Source organism: Carassius auratus, chromosome 42, assembly GCF_003368295.1.
Source record: "Carassius auratus strain Wakin chromosome 42, ASM336829v1, whole genome shotgun sequence".
Classification (NCBI taxonomy): Eukaryota; Metazoa; Chordata; class Actinopteri; order Cypriniformes; family Cyprinidae; genus Carassius; species Carassius auratus.
This window is the reverse complement of record NC_039284.1, coordinates 631,089-653,518: the sequence shown is the minus strand read 5'-3', so window position 1 is coordinate 653,518 and position 22,430 is coordinate 631,089. Positions and strand designations below refer to the sequence as shown.

At 38.1% G+C, this 22,430-nt stretch overlaps 1 protein-coding gene across 5 annotated transcripts in view; it reads right to left on the bottom strand.

Moving 5' to 3' along the window:
• The window catches only part of LOC113060381 (myelin transcription factor 1-like protein), a 146,173-nt gene that overhangs the window by 59,812 nt on the left and 63,931 nt on the right, over nt 1-22,430 (bottom strand). For all 5 annotated transcript variants that reach the window (XR_003278239.1, XM_026229246.1, XM_026229248.1 and 2 more), the window contains 3 exons: nt 20,095-20,510; nt 13,813-14,429; nt 10,798-11,236 (listed from right to left, as the gene is read on the bottom strand). Coding sequence is in view for 4 of the 5 variants with exons in the window: in XM_026229246.1 (XP_026085031.1) it covers nt 10,798-11,236; nt 13,813-14,429; nt 20,095-20,510 (1,472 nt within the window). In the remaining variant the exon portion in view is untranslated. The remainder of the gene's footprint in view (nt 1-10,797; nt 11,237-13,812; nt 14,430-20,094; nt 20,511-22,430) is intronic.

Below are 22,430 nucleotides of genomic sequence, written 5' to 3'. Positions count from 1 at the left end.
TGCACAGCTAAACAGATGGATTTTGAGTCTAGATTTAAATGCGACTAGTGTTTTAGCACATCTGATCTCTTCTCGAAGATGATTCCAGCTGTGGGCGGCATAGTAAATAAAGGCGGACTCCCCTTGTTTTGTGTGAACCCTTGGTATTTCTAACTGACTTGATCCTAGAGATCTGAGTGGTCTGTTAGGCTTATATTCAGTGAGCATATCTGAAATATATTTTGGTCCTAGGTCATTTAGTGACTTACATACGAGTAAAAGTACCTTCAAATCAATCCTAAATGTAACTGGAAGCCAGTGTAAGGACCTGAGGACTGTTGTGATATGCTCAGATTTTCTGGTTCAAGTCAGAATCCTGGCAGCAGCGTTCTGGATGAGCTGCAGCTGTCTAATGGTCTTTTTGGGAAGGCCAGTGAGGATCCCATTACAATAGTCCACCCTGCTGGTGATAAAGGCATGAACTAGTTTCCAAGTCTTGACAGGAAACAAATGATAGTATGCTGATTTAGTTACTGCTTTGACATGACTAATGAAACCAAGGTCTATCTCCAGAATCACACCAAGATTCCTGACTTGATTTTTAGTTGTTTGACCCCCTAGAGTCAAGGTATGCATTCACCTTGAACACTTCATCTTTGTTTCCAAATGCAATGACTTCAGTTTTTTTCCTTATTTAACTGAAGAAAGTTCTGGCACATCCAACTTTTAATTTCATCAGTGCATTGGCAGAGTGAGTCAATGGGGCTGTAGTCACTTGGTGATAAGGCTAGGTACATCTGGGTATAATCAGCATAACTGTCATAGGCAATTTGGTTCTTTCTCATTATTTGAATTAGTGGGAGCATATACAGGCTAAACAAGAGCGGTGCAAGAATTGAGCCTTGTGGGACTCCGCATGTCATGAGCCCCTTTCACACTGCACGTCGGACCCGCAATATTTCCGGAACATTGCCAGGTCGCCTTCTGTGTGAAAGCAACCACGTCCCGGAATTGATTACCGAATTAAACACGGGTCGGGGACCTAGTAACATTGGGGGGTTCGACCCGGGACGAGCGCTGTGTGAACAAAAGCCAGATCTAATTCCGTGTCGAAGTGATGACGCGCGCGACTCTTTTACCGGCTGTTTTGAAGGAAGATCAACATTCGCGACGAAAACATATGTGCAAACTGTAATGAAGCAGAGATCAGTTAGTTCCTCACTTTCCGCGCTGACGCCGAGATCGTTTCTTGCTTCAGTGAAAGTATAACGTGCCTAGCGTTGTCAACTCGTACATTACACGTCACGCGCTGATGTCATGTGTCGTTACGGGATCTTCAAGGGTTGTGTGTGAAAGCACGCACATATACCGGGTCATCACTGGCAGTGTGAAAGTGCCAAATCTAGCGACCAGGGAACAATTGCAGGAACACTTTGCCCCTGTATTTGCCGGAATGGCAGTGTGAAAGGGGCTATGGACGTCCACTTAGACTTATGCTCTCCTAGACTCACATAATAGCCTCTCCCTTCTAAGTATGACCTGAACCATTTGAGTACCATCCCACTGAGATCTAGTAATACCAGCACTGATATTTTGCCAGAGTCACAATTTAAGTGAATATCACTTATTATCCTAATGAGTGCTGTCTCTGTGTTGTGATGTGGTCGAAAACCAGATTGAAAATGGTCCAGGTATCCATTTGAGTTTAAGTATTTGTTCAGCTGATTAAAAACTACCTTTTCTATAATTTTACCTAAAAGGAAGATTAGTTATTGGTCTAAAATTGCTCAAAATGGTGTTATCAAGATTGCTCTTTTTCAGGAGGGGCTTAACAACTGCAGTTTTTAAGGTGTTTGGAAATGTCACAGAAAGAAGTGAGACGTTCACCTCTTCTAAAAGATTTGCTTCTAAGCAGTTAAGCACAATTTTGAAAAAAGATGTGGGAAGTGTGTCAAGACAGCAGGTTGACGATTTTAGGTGCTGCACTATGTCTTCCAGAATTTTCCTATCAATTGCTTCAAAAGTAGACATAGTATCTTTTTGATATTGTGGCCGAATCTGTCTGACCTCTGCATTACTTGAGGATGTGCTAATCGCCTTCCTGACATTGATGATCTTCTCAGAAAAGAAGGAAGCAAACTCATTGCATTTGCTGTCTGAGAGCATTTCACTGGAATCTGACTTGGGGGGTTTGTCAGTCTCTCAACAGTGGCAAAAAGAGTACAAGTGTTATTTAAGTTACTGTTTATAAGGTTTGAGAATAAATTCTGTGTAGCTGTAGCTAGTTTCACATTAAAAGCATGAAGGCTGTCTTTATAGATGCTACATCCGCTCTTCTTTTTTGCATTGTCTTTTCATAGTCTGAACCCCTGTTGATCTTCTCCAAACTGATTTCTGTCTGTTTTCTTACTGACTATTTTTGGAGCAATATCATCAATAACATTCTTAACTTTTGAGTTAAAGGAATCAAGAAGAATATCAACAGAGTCTGCAGAAATTATTGGTGTTAAAAGATATAGCCTCCATAAATAGTACACTATCAAGATAAATAAATTACATTTTAAAGTATTAATGAATTCATTATGAATTTGAATTGTAGTGTAATTTTGACCTTTTGTCCTTGTTAGTGTAAGTGTAATTTGTACAAGCAGTGTCTGTCCTGAACCTTGATCTGTATATTCAATGCAAAGCACATCTCTTCCAAATAGCTATCAAGAGCCATTGGCTATGTTTCAAATAGAGAGAGCACAGGACAGTGAGTGAGTGAGTGAGTATGCTACTGTTACCACCTGATTAAAATTTTAAGGATGGAGTAACTTGGGAACGGGCATCATGTTTCCTCCTTTCTCAAAATTCGAAAGCTCGAAACAGACAGAAATAGCATGAGATCATATGAAAGATGTGGGCTCATTTTTGGTGAAATTGAAAATAGAATGCCAAAGTGCACACACAGACAGAGCAGTGGGAAGCCATTTATGCTGCGGCACCCTGGGAGCAGTTGGGGGTTCAGTGCCTTGCTCAAGGGTACCTCAGTCATGGTATTGCCAGCCCGAGACTCAAACCCACAACCTTAGGGTTAGGAGTCAAACTCTCTAACCACTAGGCCACAACTTCCCTACTTCCTTAAAACAATAACTACTAAAGTTTTGCAACTGGTAACAAAGACACATATATCTTGGTACATATCATGAAATGTCCAGGACAAATTCCAATGATCTTTATAATGGTGAATTCAGTAGTTTGGTGCTGTTTTACACATTAAGAAATAAATTGTGTTTTTGGGAAGAGTCATCTGAATGGTGTGCATAGAGTGTTTTAATTATATGGTGCGGGTCATATCAGAATTTGCATTGTCTACAATAGAGTAGGTGAATGTTAACAGAGTAATATATATGAATACACAATTCATAAAACTGTATACAAAAATCCCCATCTAGCAAAATACTGAAGTGAAAACATAATTATGTAAAATGTCAAAAAAGTTGTGCCTTTATGTACATTATTACAAACTGCACTTTTTATATTAGGTGTGATAAAAAAAAATAGTCATGAAAGTGTCTCTCTTCTAGTATTTTATAACTTTATTTCATTTATATTGTATAATATAAAAATCAGTTTAGAAGTATTTAAAAAAATATATTTACTATTAAGATTTTAAGTACACAAAAAAGTAGAACACTTCAAGATTCTAAACATCTAATAAAGCCTGAATCCTCTATTTCGCAGCCATTCCAAAAAGAGAGAAAACAAGCAAGATAGAGAGCGCAGCCGAGATGAGTAGAATACATATTAGAAAGTGCTGGTTATTGATTGTGGCTTCGGACAAGCCATGCTTTGCATAGCAAATGGCCCCCATTACCATAGCGTCTGTGGATAATTAATGTGCAGTCAGTGGTCCTGTCGTTTGTTATCGGTCATACTGATACTGTTCAATTTCCATCTCCGCCTCGTGCCTACTTTAAGGAAGAGCTCCTTCCATAACTGTCAGGCCTTCACACTTTTATAAATCATAATGCCCCCTGGTTAGGCAGCGTCTGCCACTATCTCCGCCGCGGCAAGATGTTATCACGGTGTAATGACTGAGCGTCCCTCATTATTCTGCCATTAGAGAAATAGTGTCCGCCATGCATGCAGGCCAAACGTCCTTTCATGCGTACTGTCAGCCCTTCCTCATCTGGAGAACAGTGGATGGTTCATGGGTTTGGTCATGGGTTTTTTGAGGGTTTGTTCACCCAAAAATGGCACTTCTGACATCCTTGGTCTCGTGACCATTTTTTGAAGGTCTTGTTATCATCAGCATTTGTACTCTTTCATATAATTTATTATTATTATTATTTTTTAAAAACTTCCTGCTTCATATTCAATAAGTACTTTATTTCATTTGTTACTGTTTTACTGGGTCAGATATGAAAGATGCTGTACATAATTGTTATCATTTTTTATGTACTAAAGCATAGAGACACCAAAATATGTTTTAAAATATTTAAGAAACATGCTCAGATCACATACTTGTTTCTCTGAGAACTGAGAATCAATAATGCCACAGCAAGTTATTCTACTTTGAAATTTGTGTTCTGGGTCGGAATGTCTGTTTTTGTTTTGGTTTGTGTGACTCCACCCACTGCCATTTTACCCAATAGTATTTCAACTCATGGGGATGCCAGTTGTTGAAGAAAAGAGTGTATTGCAGCCATGGAGGCCAACAATTGAACTGGGTCAGAGACTGCAGATTCTAGCTGACATAAAATGCCCTGAAATCCATTGTAAAAGTTCTAGAAGAAACAACTCTCTCTCTCTCCCTTTTACAGGGAATTATGTCATATATATTACCAAAAACTGCTTTGAACAATTCTCTTTAATAAATTATTATCATTTACTGATTTGCCACCACCTACTTTAGTCTAAATGTATCTTCTTTTTTTCAGTCATATTTATTTAAAATTGTACTGTATATTTTGTTGAATAAATATGGTAAAAAAAAGTATTTTTAAGTATTTTTAAGAAAGTTAATTTCAGCTTCCTATTGTTTTTATTTGTTTGCTTATTTAAACCAAAGGAAAATTCCTACACATAAAATTTACATCTGCAATGATGTTTTATTATTTTATCAAGTCTCAGGCGGTAATTATGGATTTTTCAGCTTAATTTGAGAAGTGCTGTTTTAGTCTTGGTCATGTCATGATTCTGCCCTCGTGTCCTTGATTTTTTCCTAGTCTTGAGGCAGGATCATGACAGACCCGTGTTTTGTGTACAAGCACATGGCCTTGTCTTTGGGCCATGTGTTTGTGTTGTCTCGTTCCCTTGCCCCGCCCCCTTTGCTATCCTAGTTTTGTCGCGATTGCCTTACCTGTGCCACCTGTTGTGTCTTGATTAGTCTTTTTATTTATATCCCCTAGTGTGCTCTGTCTTGTGCGGTTCATTGTTTCTTCATGTTTCCTTGTGAGAGATTGTTATATTGTCACCCATTGAAGATACGTTGTCTAGCTTGTGAATGTTTAGCTGTAGTTAGTGTTCTTGTGTTTAGAGTCTTTTTGTTAACTGTTAGTTCCTAGTCTTGTTAGATCATCTTGTCTTTGCACACCAGTCAGAAAAGACAGCCCATATAAGGGCATAGAGACTACTTGTAAACACAGCTCTAGCCTCCAAAATGGTATCAGCTACACTCGGGGGAGCTGCAAAGACTCCTGTCAAAAGGCCAAACATGAAGACTCCACAGCTCTGGCCAGCAGGTGCAAAATCATGCCCCTCACCTGCAAGAGGAGGTAATTCCTCTATGGTATCAGCCAGGGGGCTACCGATAACAGATTAATCAACTTTGGGGACTATGTCTGATTCCTCCAAAGTGGACTGAACATCTGACTTTCCTGAAGCATCTGATGACCCAAGGATGCATGGCAACCATGGAAGGCATACAGGTGAGCACTGGGCCATTCATGGGCTAGGTCATCTTGATGCTTCGAAAAATAAATTGGGAAGTGAAAGTTGACTTATGAGGAAAAGAGGTCCACATCTGCCCTCACAAAGACCAGACCAGACCAGACCTTTTGATCCATTTGGGGATGTAATCTCCATTCTCCTGGAGCTAAATTGCTCCTAGACATCATGTACTGTATGCTTCCTTTTGTTCAGTCTGCCAAGCACATGAACTGCTCTTAGTGAGAGGAGTTTACCCAGTGCTCCCTGTTGGGAACAAGGAAGTATCGGCTGAAGAAGCCTTACTGGTCCAAATGTGTCTAGTGGCAGTTCACCACATGGGGGCAGGGAACTGACATTCATAGTAATCTTCGAGGGAGTTCTGGCTTAAGCAAGAACTGACCCTCTCCTCTTCCTCTCTGCATTTTGAACAGGAAGGCAGGATGAGGGTCAGGGTCCAACATCACTCTGGAGGAGGGAACTTGGCAATGAGTAGCATTTCACTGTCCTGGAGCATTGCTGAAGCCCAGGCTCAGACTTAGACTAGGGCTGAGTTGGCGCCGGCTTGGCATGCTACTGAGCAACTTGTAACACAGTGGAGTGCTTTGTCAGGAAGTGAAACATTGCCTGTGATGACTTTGCTACTGTAAACCATTGGGCAAACCCTTCCACAGTAGGACCAAACAGTCCTTTTTGGAGAGACTGGCAAGTCTAGGAAGGCTACCTTGTCAGCATCCCTGATCTCCATTAGGCCAAAGTTTGGCCATGGGCTTGCTGATCGCCTGCGCAGTGGCCTTATTAGTCCTCAGAGTCAAGTCAGTTGCAATATGCAGCTTTTTGAAGGTGTTAGAACTCTGGCTGGACTTGTTCATTAAGTGCTGAGCCAGCCTGGCCAGTCATTGAATAAGCCCTGTTTGCTAGGACTGCAGGGCTTAGATGGATGTGCATTGGCTTTTAAGTCCAGGGCCAATGGAGGGCACAGATGCTCAGTTTCTGGGGGACGGGGGACGGGGGGACGGGGGGATGGGGGTGGTTTGCTGTAACCTTGTTATTCAACACGTTCAACAATTTTGAGAGTGGCAGAATTGGAGGGATTAACATGCACTGAGTAGGGGGCACATCAAGTCCGCCTTCATGGAAGAAAGCAATCTGCGAGCAGATAAAGACTGAAACTCATGTTCTCACAGTTAGAGTTGCTGCCCAGACAGACAAAGCACTCACCATGCACATATACATTGTGCAGGTAACCTCAGGGAGCCACACTCATGGTGTGAAATTAGCAAAAATGCAACAGTGGAAATTTGCTCATAAAATATGTTCTTTTTAAAAGCTGGATGGTCACAAGGGAAGGTGTTGAGCTTCTTCCACTGCCGGTGGCTTCTTCTCATGGCGATAAGCAGAAGGCTGAGCTTATGTCCTCTCTTCACTTCAGTTTCTTGCTTGCATAGTCAACGAGGAGATGATCTTCATCATTAAATAAGAAAATTTTGACATAATGACAATCAGAGCTGACTTATATAGCAGTCAGCTCTGCCTTTTTTTTAGCTGCTTGAAACGCCATTGTTTTGTGCAGCTACATGAATGTGATCAAATCAGGCTTCATTATCAGAGAAAACAGGAGTTTCCCCATATTGTGTTTAAATGCAACCATTCGAAAGAGAACTACATATAGAGACCATCACTGTCATCCTTTTGAATCAGTATTGTTATAATTAGTATAAATTCTTAATTATTCTAAATTAACAAATGAATTAACAATTTTCAATTGTATGCATTATGTTTATGAATAATTATCTTTGAAAACTGTTCTTTTATGCTTGTAAGTGTAACAAGTCTGGGTAACGTTATCACTGTTTTAGGGAAAAAAGAATCTGTCAATCTAGTTCCTCTGTCCTTGGAGAAAAATAAATAAACCAGAAATCTCTCTGAAACCTCCTCTGAATATGCACCACTGACTCATTTCCCAGTATGTTTCTCCAGCGACAGAGCTATATTTCCTAGTAGAGCTCCTTTCTGGGTTTATAAATAGGCAGCGTGGGCACAGACTGTGTCCCTAGGATAAGATTTCCTGTTCTCCCGGTCGTGTAGATTGCCATTACTTATGCCTGACAAGCTTAGCCTGTGATGTGGCCAAGCTGGCCTGTTTAAACAACATTAAGCCACTGCTGTTTGCACTGCAGGCATGGAGATGTTTGAAATAGCTTGTCCCAGGGTCAGAACGGGAACCCTCTCAGAGCAAAGGAACACAGAAGAGCACTGAACCTTTTCCACTTAAACTGACCTACTGTATCTACTCTGGGAATGGGAAAGGAGTGGGGTGATATCTTTTTATTACTGAAGTAGTAGATCACCCTAAAATGAAAAAACATATTCAATGTCTTCTGAAGTCATATGATAACTTGTGTGAACAACAGTCTGAAAAACAGGTTGTTATAAACTGAAAATGTTGCCATTTTCTATATCTCTTAATTCTCATTTGGAAATAACTTAGTGTATTTATGGTCATTTTGGAGTGTGTATGGGACAGTGCAGTGAATAGGACCAGAAAACAAAAGGGATAATGCAAGTGGAAACTGGTAGCATGTGGTATAAACCTGATGTAAATAAGAGATTCATTGTACAGTATAGACACCGTTGCTTTTAAAGGTGGTTTTAACAAGAGTGCTGTGGTAAACTGGGTTGAGCTGATCAGTACCTGGATGGGAGACATCCTGGGGAAAACTAGGTTGCTGCTGGAAGAGGTGTTAATGAGACCAGCAGGGGTTGCTCACCCTTTGGTCTGTGTGCGTCCTAGTGTCCCAGTATAGTGATGGGGACACTATACTGTCAAAAAGCACTTTCCTTCGGATGAGACGTTAATCTGAGGTCCTGACTCTCTGTGGTCTTTAATCTCAGGATGCCTTTCGAATAGAGTAGAGGAGTGACCTCAGTATCCTGGCCAAATTTGCCCATTGCCCTCTAACCATCATGGCCTCCTAAACATCCCCATACACTGATTGGCTTCATCACTCTGTCTTCTCTCCACCAATAAACTGGTGTGTGGTGCACATTCTGGCGCACTATGGCTGCCATCACATCATTCAGGTGGAGGCTGCACATTGGTGGTGGATGAGGAAATACCCCCCCTCACAATGAAAAGTACTTTAGTGTTTAGAAAAGCGTTATATAAATGTAATGAATTATTTATTATTATTATTAAGGGATATAAGTAAGCTTAACAGTGTAATCATAGATGTTAGTACAGAAATGAATTATAGTTACAGGACATTATTATCACATAAAAGTACAATGTAAAAACATGCATGTAAACAATAAGTGCACTGTATCAAATTTAAAATATAAATGTAAGTACATTATAGTCAGGGGCGGATTTAGTATATTGTGGGCATCAGGCAACATATAGGAATGGGGCCCTATACATTTTCACACATTTTCTTCAACCTTGAGGTTCCTTTTTAGTTTTGATGCTTGCTGCTGTACATGTAAAATGGCTTTAAATACATATGTCAAGTGCATGCTCACAAAACAACATTGGCAGTAATGGATTAGAGCCTTGCACGGGCCTCAAATACAGGCCCCAGCAACCCCCCCAACCCCCCCACCCCCCGACCAAAAAAAAAACGTTTATACTACTGTTCCAGCTATTAAAATAGTTCCGTTTTGTATGTTATGACAAAGGGCTATTTTTATTTGTGTGCACACAAAATTTTGTGCTTTTATAAAATAAAGAAAGCAGACACTTTCTGCTGTCTGGGGTTTGAACAGGAGCACTTTACAATAATGAACCTAAACTCAGCGAATTGCCAAACAGACCTGATAAAACAAATATATATATAAAAAATATATATATATATATATATATAGACAGCTTTAAATTAATAGCCTACATCAAAATAGAAACTTTTTAATTATGTAATCCGTGTGTTTATCTTTAAAGGCACATCATTTTTTCCATCACCATAATTGATTGGATATATAAAATATAAAAATAAGGAAAAGCCTAAAACAGGGCCGATTATAATTTGCGTTTTATTTTTTATTTCCCTACAGTTAAATAAAACCCAAATTATAATGGCATACATAGACTATGTAAAACTTTGTCCTATAATTGTATAGCAGCTTATACAGATTTTTTTTTATGTTGCTCTGCTCTGAATACCTTAAGATGTAAAGGATTTTCTGCAATGCAATCTTGTATGATATGTGAATTACTTATTAGCCTCATTTTTTTATTTTGTATTTTTCTTTACACATGTCATGAATTTGTTGTATTTACATTTGTAAAAAAAAAAAAAAAAAAAAAAAAAAAACATTCACATATTATTTGTTGTATTTACATTTCTAAAATAGCAAAAAATAAAAAAAAAACATTGGCATAATATTTCTATGCAGAAATTGACTTTGGCATGTAAAAGACTGATGAATTCATAAATAATTGCATGGGTGATTCAGTTGACAGAAATATGGGACAAACACACAGGCCTATGATAACTGCTGAAATGTTTGCGGGGCAAATCGGAGGTCAGTCTGAGAACTCATGGTACTCACAGTGTGTACAGCTGTACACCTGCAGGTTCCACAGACTCAGATGGTTGTCATGGTAATAAACACTGTAAACAGCAACCGTTCATGTGTCAGCACTTACTGCGCAACTCCTATATGTATTTTAGGGGGCCCCGTGGTCGCCTACCTTTGCCTAATGGGCAAGTCCGCCCTGATTGTAGTTAAAGACATGTAATATAAGGTTTTTTTGAGAGAGAAGGCAAATGCAAAAATATGCATGGAAAAATACAGAGATATAAATTTGCAGCCTTAATAAAGCAGAATAATGAAGGCATGTTGTCCCCAAATTCGCAAGACAAATCATTTCAAGAGCTAGTTGTGTGTTATGTAATATAAGATTACCTTTAAGGTAGTAGTGCTTCTTCAGGCCATCGTGGTGCATACGTCCCTTCCGCTCCTCTGTATAGCTGTGCCTCAAACCATGCTCATGCAAATGCAGTCTATCTCTCCTGACTGCTTCTGAAGTCATTTTTTCCCGCAAAGCTTTGGTCCGCTCCATTTCCAGTGCTATGGCCTTCTCCAGCAGTGACAGGTTGCCTTTGGTCATGTCAAAAACATCCTCTGAGCGGTCCGACGTGACGGAGGTGGTGTCTTCATCACAGTCCTGGAAGCTCTTGTGCTCTGTGGCACAGCTGGAGAAAGTTTTGGAGCATGGACTGAGCTGCTCCTCAAGCTTCATCAGGTTGACCATGTCAGAGTAATTCCGTTCAAGGACATGGGACTCTTCGGGACTCTGACGCTGATGATGCTGTTGGGCTTCTTGATAAAGCTGTTGAGCCTCCTGGTAGGAATGCATATAATTAACTGACAAAACTTTAACTGACAATAAGATTTTTGTAGATTACTACTACTGTTAAACAGCTAAAAAGTAACTACAGGCCACTTACACACTGCAGATAAATTTGGTTGTCAATTTTTAGTGCTGTAAGAATGTTCTACACAGAAGTGGCAATAGAATTCCATAACTGTATTAGTGGTGCATTCCATGTGAACCCAAAAATCAGAAACTCAGAGTTCCCAGTGGAAACAGTGGAAACTGGAACACCTTCTCAAATCAGAAACTTTGAATGAAACACAAGTAATATATTGTTTATTAGCACTTCTGTTTGTCTCAATAAAACCAGCAAAGTACTATCCAACCACTATTCATAATAACACGTTATTTCAATACGTCGGTGCAAAAGACAGCTTTTTATGTGTTCACAAAATGACTGGTATTGCTTTCAGTTGGACTTGACCATCTTGTGTACAGGAATGCAGTCAACTCTTGTGTGACATCATTCCTAAATCCGATTTCCAAATTCTGGGGTAAATTGAAAGCAGTAAATTAAGGTAGTGGCAACCGCATTTACAAAAACTCCACACAATATGTACAGATCCAAACAGACTAACTAGTAAATACTACATGTATTTAAACAAGCATCAGAGATGTGACTCTGTTCTGTATGTGCATCGCAAAAAATAACAGAGAAAGAGATATGAGCCTTGACTCATTCATGTTGCCAGATCTTCTTACAAAAATAAGCAAATGAGAACAAGCCCATAATAAACCTAAATAAATGTACATGCTTTATATTGGAAATAAGCCCAGAAAAGTGAAATCCACACTTTCCCAGTTTAACAACACCATAGACTTGATTGCTTTATGAGCCATGATGCAGACATGGTTTTATGTTTACGCGGCGCGATATGCAACGCAATGTGTAAAAACACAGTGTATTTAATTATAATCAGTAATTATGTCTCCACTGGATGCAACAAATGCCTCGTTGGTAATGGGTTTTATTGGTTTTGTTTTGTCTTGCTGGGAGACGGCATCACAGTATGGTAAGGGGCGTGAAGTGCACTCAAATTCTTGAATTGATTTTGATTGAAAATCCTCATAAGGCTGCAGTTCTCTCGGTTGGTTGTGCATCTTTTTCTTCCACAATTTTTCCTTTCACTCAAATTTCTGTTAACATGCTTGGATACAGCACTCTGTGAATAGCCAGCTTCTTTAGCAATGAATGTTTGTGGCTCACCCTCCTTGTGAAGGGTGGAAATGATTGTCAACTGTCAGATTGTCACCAGTCTTCCCCATGATTGTGTGAACCAAACTGAGAGACCATTTAAAAGGCTCAGGAAACCTTTGCATGTGTTTTGAGTTGATTAGCTGATTGGCATGTAACCATATTCTAATTTGTTGAGTGAATTGGTGTTTTTTTTTTTTTTTTTTTTTTTTTGTGAGCCAAAATCATCACAATTAAAAGAACCAAAGACTTAAACTAATTCAGTCTGTGTGCACCGAATTTTTTTAATAAAATCATTTCAGAATTTGAGCTGAATTACTGAAACAAAATGAATTTTTTCATGACATTCTAATTAATTGAGAAGCACTGTATGTATATATACAAAGACTAACTCATGTTGATGATCTCTGCTGGATAAAGCGATTCATTCTTTTTTCTGAGTAAATCCAAAACTCAAATCCTAATGTAATCCTCTTCTTGGGATGAATTATGTCTTATTCCTCTCAGCACAAAGCAAACAGTAAAATAAATAAAAAAAATAAAAACTTGAAGAACAGCCTCTAGTGTTTTTTTGGGACATATTACATTAGAATTTAGTCACTTTAACAAAAGCTATGCATAGGAGACCAATTAACAGTAGAGACCAACAGGCGCCATTACAGTTTCCATTAAAACCAATAACATTTTCATTATAACCAGTAAAACCAATAAATTTGTGTGATGCCTACTATTTTCTTTTTTCAACAAATGATTGAAATAAATGTATTATTGTATGGCCTAAAATACTTGAAATCTACATAAAAAGAGCAGAATGCCAAATATTTATGACAATGATAAACATAAACTTTGAATCTAGAAACCTGAAACAATAGAATTCTTTAATTTGAGTATTCATATGTCTCTCTCTGCGTGTGTGTGTGTGTGTCATGTTAATCAGACTAATCTGATTAGCTTCTGGGGATAAAATAAATGTGTTTTGGCGGGATTCCCCTAGTAATATTATCATTTTCAGGGGCTAAATATCACGTTATTGAGGTAGTTTTTCAACCCGCGGACATGAAAAACAACCCCTGGCAACAGTGTTAAAGTCATGTGGATAATTCCGCAGGAAAACTGAGGACTTGGCAACACTGTTTCTTATCAGCAAAAATATATTGCATTAGCACCCCATTCTGTCGGCCATCAACATTACTTAATTTGACACTTTTTTCTTTAATGATGAACCAGCCAGGCTGACGAACATTGCCAGAACATTCACCAAAGGTCTGAAAACATTAATTTTTAGCTGAGTTAATGTGCATTGGCTATTGGTCAAAAAAAAAAAAAAAAAAGCAAAACAAATCCCTACCTGCTGGTTATTGTTGAACCGCTCCGTTGGCTTGGTCTCACTTAGCTTGCGCGCCAAGTCAAAGCACTGGTTGCGAAGACACTCCAAACTGCTCAAACAAACTTCCTCATCACTCTTCTCTGCCATCTGGTTATTACTGGTGGGTTTACCACAGTTACGACTGACTCCATTACCCACAGATCCATTTCCGTTGATGTATCCACAGTCCGTTTTCTCGCTCCCATCGTCCTGAAAAGGCTTTTCGTGGAGGTTTTCTGAGAGTGTGACTCCGTGACCCTGTGCCAGGAGCTTTAGAGAGTCCACAGTCTCCCTTACCACATCACTGTTGACATCTAGACTCAGTTCACCTTTCCTTGAGCCCTCCTCATACTCATCTTCTTCATCCTCTTCATCTTCTTCTTCCTCATCCTCTTCCTCTTCTGCGCTGTTTGAAGAGTTGCTGTTCATCTCAGACTCAGTCATGGCCCGGTAAGCGGCATCCTCTGCAATCTTGCCCAGGTTAAGCAGAGATTTGGCCACCAGTTCATCGTAGTTGTCATATTCATTGCTGTTGTTGTTGTTGTCTTTTTCCATGGAGGGGCTTGTCCTGCTGGAACTGCAGTTCATATGGTCACTCTCTGTGAACAACAAACAAATGTTGTTATACCAGCTGTAGCAGCTAAACAGATAAGTCTTGGTTCAATTGTGTTGTCCAAAAAAAAGTTTCATTCCACACCTAATCACTTATTTGAACCATCTTTGCATCATGGCCATAATCACCTCATGGCTCCAATATATACATTTTCCATTGTTTCTACTTTAAAGCTGGTGTCCAGTGAGTTATGTGTTTACGAACATCTGAACTCAACAAACAGAACAAAAATGAACGAGAGAAGATTTCCACGTCAAAGAAGAAGACGTCCTAGAGCCACACCTATTTATTACATCATCACAACAGACCAATGGGGTTCAAATGCATTTACCAACCAGAGCAAACTTTTCCAGACATTTTGCTTCGACAAGATACTTTAAATTCCTAAAGCGAACTCCAAACAAACTTCATTTTGGCCTGATTTTATTCAAAATAACATCACACCTGTTAATTCTTTGAATTCATTTAAAGTATATCTTTAGACATTATTTCCCTAAATAATAAGAAATGGCCAAACTGGCCCGCACAATGTTTTGTTTTCTTGATGCTGGTCTGTTTGTTGTTAGGATGACAAAAAGTTAGATTTTTAGGTTCTTCACTTGTCTATGTCAAACTATTTGAGATGACCAATCAAATCAAGGTGAGTTTACTGTTTATAGAAGTCAGCGCAATGCTTCAGCTTTAACAGTAAAAGAGTATAAGTAGTACAACAAATGAAGCTACACAATTATTATCTGACAAACTGTTAAACTATAGAAATGTTAAACTATAATTAAACTATAATATAGGGATGCAAACTATTTTCTATATTTAGTTTTTTTCAAATTTGTCAAATATAGGCTAAATAATTTACTTAATTGGAATGTGACAAGACAACAAATATGTTGTAATTTTGTGTTTTTGACATATTAGGCATTAAAATAAGAGTGTGTGGAATTACAATTTGCAAATAGTAAAAAAAATAAAAATAATTCTAATTCTTTTACTCCTCTTCTTTTTCTTTATTCCATTAAATTTATTTAAATCCATTATTCTTATTACTGTAGTGAGGTAAATTTGTTCACTTCATTTCTTACTAAAGTTGACAGGTCTCTAGGAGAAACCACACAGAAAGAAGTCTCAAATACTCGACCCTTTGCAAAGACCCACCACCCTTTTCACACAGTGAATCATATATTGCAGAGCAAAGAGGACATTGACAATACGCCGACAGACAAGACAGAGCAGGTTACTTCTGGTAAGAAACAAAGTCTAGGGTAAAATGTTTCGTGGCACTTCAATGTGTCATTACAGATCACTGTAGAGCCTCAGTTCAAGCGACACATGAACCAATCATTTCTTTCTCTTTTTCTAGTTCTAGCACAAAATAAAAATTAATGGACTTCATAAAGGAATCTTTCAACAGTGTAAATATGTCAAGACACACCATTTTTCAAGTTAAAAAGTTAAGTTAAGTCCACCAACATAAATCTATTATCCTGACTGGTTTGTTTGTTGGACAAAATAGCAGATTCTGTGATGAGATTGGCCAGATCGCCTGTCAATCAAACTCCCGGTGAAGGATCAATTTCAAAAATTTTCTTTTTTTTTGCACTAAGAATCTTCTATCTGCACTATTTGTTCACTTTACTGGTGTGTACTCTATCTGCCATGTGCCTTGCGCTGCTTTATTTTACTTTATTTTTATTATATGTCTTTTTTTCATTCCCTTATATTATATTTTATATTTGATCTAGATTTTTAGGCTCTACTGTTAATGTTATCTGTATACACTGGGGGTCTGAGAGTAATGCAATTTCGATTCTCTGTATTTATGTACTGTACATGTAGAAGAATTGACAATATATTGACAATAACTCTCAGTTGAGTGAATAACTCTCAGTTGCAAGAGCAGAATCTAAATCTTCAGTACTTATCCTGCTTGATCTGTCCGCTGCTTTTGACACGGTTAACCACCAGATCCTACTGGCAAATGGCATCTCAGGAATCGCACTCCAATGGTTTGAGTCTTACCTATCAGATAGGTCCTTCAAAGTATCTTGGAAAGGTGAGGTGTCCAAGTCTCAACATCTAACTTCTGGGGTGCCTCAGGGCTCAGTTCTTGGACCACTTCTCTTCTCTGTCTACATGGCATCACTAGGTTCTTTCATTCAGAAACATGGCTTTTCATACCACTGCTTTGCTGATGACACTCAACTCTACCTCTCATTCCATCCTAATGATCCGACGGTAGCTATTCGCATCTCAGCTTGTCTAACAGACATTTCTTCCTGGATGATGGACCATCACCTTCAACTCAACCTTGCCAAGACAGAACTGCTTGTGATTCCAGCAAACCCATCGTTCCATCACAATTTCACCTTCAAGTTAGGTACATCAACAATAAGTCCTTCAAAAACAGTTATGATTGATGATCAGCTGACTTTCTTAGACCACATTGCTAAAACTGTCCGATCCTGCAGATTAGCTTTATTCAACATCAAGAAGATCAAGCCCTTTCTTTCGGAACATGCTGCACAACTCCTTGTTCAAGCTCTTGTTCTGTCCAGGCTGGACTATTGCAATGCTCTCTTGGCAGGTCTTCCAGCCAATTCTATCAAACCTTTACAATTAATTCAGAACACGGCAGCAAGATAAATTTTTAATGAGCCAAAAAGAATACACATCACACCTCTGTTTATCAATTTGCACTGGCTTCCAATAGCTGCTCACATAAAATTCAAGGCATTGATGTTTGCCTACAAAACTACCACTGGCTCTGCACCCATTTACCTAAATGTGTTACTTCAGACTTATGTGCCCTCTAGAAGCTTGCGTTCTGCAAGTGAACGTCGCTTGATTGTGGCAACCCAAAGAAGCACAAAGTCACTTTTACGGACTTTTAAATTAAATGTTCCCTTCTGGTGGAATGAACACCCCAACTCAATCCGAGCAGTTGAGACCTTAGCCATCTTCAAGAATCGGCTTAAAACACATCTCTTCCATCTTTATTTGACCCTCTAACTTTAACACTCACTATTCTAATTCTATTATTTAAAAAAACTCTAACTACCTTTCTAATCTTTTTGTATTCTATTTTCTTTTCATTTATTAATTGTATATGTACCTGTATGTGTAAAGACCTCTTTAGCTTGCTTGCTCTGTTCTTTTATTCTATCTGTTTTCTTTTTATTAATTATATTATTTAAAATGCTACTTTTACTGTGTTAACCTAACTGAGACTTGTTATAGCACTTATATATCATTGCTCTTTTTGTTGTTTTTGATAGTTTTCACTGTCTTCATCTGTAAGTCGCTTTGGATAAAAGCATCTGCTAAATGAATAAATGTAAATGTAAAGCAGACTTGACTTGACTTGACTTGAACATACACCAAAAATATGTGCCACTTTCACATCTCTTTTACAGCTAAAAATGCATTTGTTAAAGCTGATGCATTTTACAAAATTACCTCAATTGTTTTTCTTTTCTTTTTTTTCGCAAAAAATAAATAAATAAAAAAAAAATACATAAAAAAAAACTGTCAACAGATGAGCTAATATTAGTAATGCATATTAATTCCATCGAATCATTTTCACAATATTTAAGTGTGCTAATGTCATTAGCTTAGTTTCATGTTAGCAATAGAATGCTGGTCAAGTGCAAACTGTGCAGTGATTGGCTGGCTGTTAATGAAGCTGTGCCTGTGAAGAGCAAAATCAGTTCCTAATAAGGTTCTAATTCAATTAAAGCTGTCGACAATTGTTCATGCAGTCAGCTCATTAGGTTTTGAGACAAAGCCAATATCTTAGGTAAAAAAAATGCAGCACAGAAATCAGGGTTAATGCCATTACTTGTGGGAGTTTGATAGTTAATTAGACTAGAAAGGCTCTGTCAGGTCTGATTTCAGAGCGTTGTCCTGCCATGTGCAGCTGGCTGAGTTGTCTGAAGTGGATGAGACATGTCTGAGAGACATCTCACGCCTACTCCCTGATTTAGCAGACATCCACAGACCACCAGAACCGACCCACCAAACCTGAAACAATTGGCAGGCAACAATGCTGTCCCACAAATCAAGTGACATGGATGCTTCAGGTCTAGATATACAAGAATGACTGTAATAATATACATAATAAACATTTTCTCAACAATATTGATTCATTTGATAATGACATTGGCTAGTTAGTTTAGTAGTTCCCTTAAACCATATAACAATGCAAATATCAAATCACTGTACACATGATAATGGGATTATTTGTAAATAATAAGAAGAATGATTATTATTACAACATGTGATTTATAACAAAGCACACAGTCATACTACCAGAATTTCCTTTTGAAATTAAAAATATTTACATTTACATTTTGATAATGTTTTTAATATATTGTTTAAGTATAATCTTTGTGTTGAAATTATACTTTTTAGCCTTGCATTTTTTTTTTATAAATGATTGAGAATATGAATTCTACATTTACTGTGATAGAGCTGAAACATTGTATGGGCATGTTAGGATTAGTAGCAATTAATAATTTAAGAAACAATTTATTGTTCAAATTAATTAATGAAGAACAAATAATGTATTCCCCTAAATCAGTTTCCTTAAAGTTTTGTAAAGTTTTGCAACAATCAGACTGTTGGTAATATTTGAGGGCTTTGGTGCACTTCAAAGCTCACCTTCAGTAGCCTCTGTGTGTGTCGATGAACTGAGCAGCTCTGTTTTGAGACGGCTGTTTTTAGCCTGACACTGAAGGTCACAGCAAAATCATCCAACTGCACCTCAAATTACGGTGACCTTCTTCCAAATATGCCTAACTGCCAAATTACCTCCCCTACCCCTCTGGAGGCTGAAATACTTACTTCACATTCAGCTCTGGTTTTGTTTCTAAAGCCAAAAATAAAACATTCTGGTGCCAGATTAACCTTTTAAGGCCTACTAAATCATATTTGATATGCTAATTTCTAAGGCCTAAATAATCCACATGAATAATAACATCTGAAAAAAGTATTGTGCATAATATACTCCATGCCTTTTGTCGCCTGATTGATAGTTAACTCTTTTTTTTTTTTTTTTTGCAAGTAAATCTTTTTTTTTTTTTTTTTAATTTAGATTAAGCTTCATGTAAATCTTTACTGATTTTCAAAAAGTCAACTTTGAGACTTTTAGTAATATTTCCAGATGAACACTTACTGGACGGAAGCAGCTCAGCTTTACTTGATTCTCCAGACATCATTTTTGTAGAAAAATCTCAAATCATCAAATCTGATCATCAGTCTTTTGAGAACCTTTGTTTGTTCATCTCTCAATCATCACTGCATTATATGTTTTGATCATTTAAATATCATCTTACTAAGACATATTATAGGAGATATAGAGGGATAACTTATATTTATACTACCAGGCAAAGTTTTTTAAAACATTAATATTCTTAATGTTTTCTTAAAGAATTTGCTTCTGCTGACCAAGCCTGCGTTTATTTAATCAGAAACAAAAAAAGCAACATTGTGAAATATTTTAATATTTAAAATAACTGCTTTGTATTTGAATATATTTTCAAATGTAATTTATTTCTGTGATAAGTAACCTGTATTTTCAGCATCATTACTCCAGTCTTAAGTGACACATGATCTTCAGAAATCATTCTAATATTCTTTCGTGGATTTATTCAACTCACCTATTTCTTGAATTTGCTCCTCATCCTCTTGCACATCTTCCTCCACTTCATCCTCATCTTCATCATCCTCCCCTTCTCTTTCTTCTTCTTCTTCCTCATCTTCCTCCACCACGTCCTCTTCTTCCTGCTCCACCTCTTCCTCTTCTCCATTTATCACTTCTACCTCTTCCTCTTCATATTGGTCCTCATTGTCTGTATATTCCTCCTCCGCTTCCTCTTCGTCTTCTTTTTCCTCTTCCTCCTCCTCCTCCTCTTCCTCATCTTTTTCATCCATCTCCTCAATCTTGTTTGTATTATAGCATTTCTCCATTGACTGCTGGTCTACGACTGTTAGAAACACCTTCCTCTTGGGCGAGGGCTCCAGCGCATGACTCTCCAGGGGTTTTTTCTTCTTGGCGACAGGACAGCCGTACACACTGGACATGGAGAGATAAGAAAAAGGCAATTAACAAGCTGGCTTGTGATTTGCTGGGCTTTAACACAGTCCATTGTCCTCAAGACCAGGCTACATCATTTACGCCGCACAGGCTGAAGGAGTTGTGAATTGGGACAAATACAGCAGACTGCATGCCAAATCATTTATGGGTTACACTAGTGAAACAATCAATAGACCTTACTCAAGGTAGACGCCATTTTTAATTTGCAGTGAATGACAACAAGACCATAAGGCATATTAGTGTCATTTACGAGTCAATAATTTGATTTGGGGTCTGCTAGAACGCATTTAACATGATTTGTAGTTTAATAAATACATTATTTTTCCTCATGCTGCAGAATCTTTTTTTTACCTTAAACTGTTGTAATTCCTGTATCTTTAAATCCCAACTTTACAAAAACCCCAGTCTGCTCTGATTGGTCAGCTGGCACAGTCTGTTGTGATTGGTCAAGAGCTAGTATTGGAAATGTAAAGCCCCTTAACATAAGTTTCAGCTCAGAGGCTTATTTGAGCAGCTGTACACATTTTAATCTACTGCATATAGAGTCAGTATTGGAAGTACATACAGCAAACATGATCCTAGTGGCCTAACAGCCACAAATCACAAATGCCCTGGAAACTTTAATAGTCAAGTACTCTCTCTCTCTCTCTCTCTCACACACACACACAAATAAACCTTGCAGCTGTTTAAGAGGTGATTAGTTGCATTTTATACCTTCAGCAAATATATATTTGATAGATCCTCTCAGCAGCAGGAGCAGGTGTATTGATCCAGTGTTCAGACCATCAGACATAAGCCCTTTTCATTCGACCCAGGGAGAGTGAGTAAAAAACAATTTCCTTTAAAGGTATAATTATCCTAAAAAATGAAAATCCTGTCATTACTTATTCAACCTAATGTTGTTCCAAACCTGTATGAGTTGCTTTCTTCCGCTGAACACAAAAGAAAATATTTTGAAGAATGTTGGAACTCATAAAAACTCATACAGGTTTGGAAAATCTTGAAAGTTAGTTGGATGTTAATTTTTCAGGCAGTCTGTCTATTTTCCTATTTATATATGTATCTGTCCATCCATCCATCCATCCATCCATCTATAAATCATCTTTCTCTCCATCCATCTAGTGGGAGTGAATAACCAGTGATCTCTTCCACCCTCAATAGCAAGACTGAAGTGAGACTCTTGAGCAAGACACTGGACCCCCAACTGCTCCCCGGCCACCGCAGCAATATGTCTGCCCACTGTGTTCACAACATGTGTGTGTGTGTGTGTGTGTGTGTGTCCACTACTGTGTGGGTGTGCACTTGGATGGAATAAATCTAGAGCACAAATTATGAGTATGTGTCACCATACTTGGCCACACGTCACTTCACTTCACTTCATCAGTCATATTTCTACCTATCCATCCATGAATCATCCATACCTCCATTCATAATTGTCCCATCTATTCATCAATCAATAATCTTTCAATCCATCTATCCATCATCAGTCAAATTTCTATTGATGCATTCATCATATATCCATCATCCATCCATCCATCCATCCATCCATTCATCTATCCATTCATCCATCTATCATATTTCCATTTACCCATTTGTTCATCCATCTATCAGTCAGTCATCTTTCAATTCATACATCCATCAATCATCATCAGTCATTTTTCTATCCATCCATCCATCCATCCATCCATTGATCATCTTTCTTTCTATCAATCCATCAATCATCTTTCTATCCATCCATGCATTATATTTCTATCCATCATTCTTCCATTAATCAGTCATCTTTCTACCTCTCCATACATTAATCATCTATCCACCCATCCACCAGTCTATCCATCCATCCATCCATCCATCCATCCATCCATCATCTTTCTATGCATCCATCCACCCAATCAACTTTCT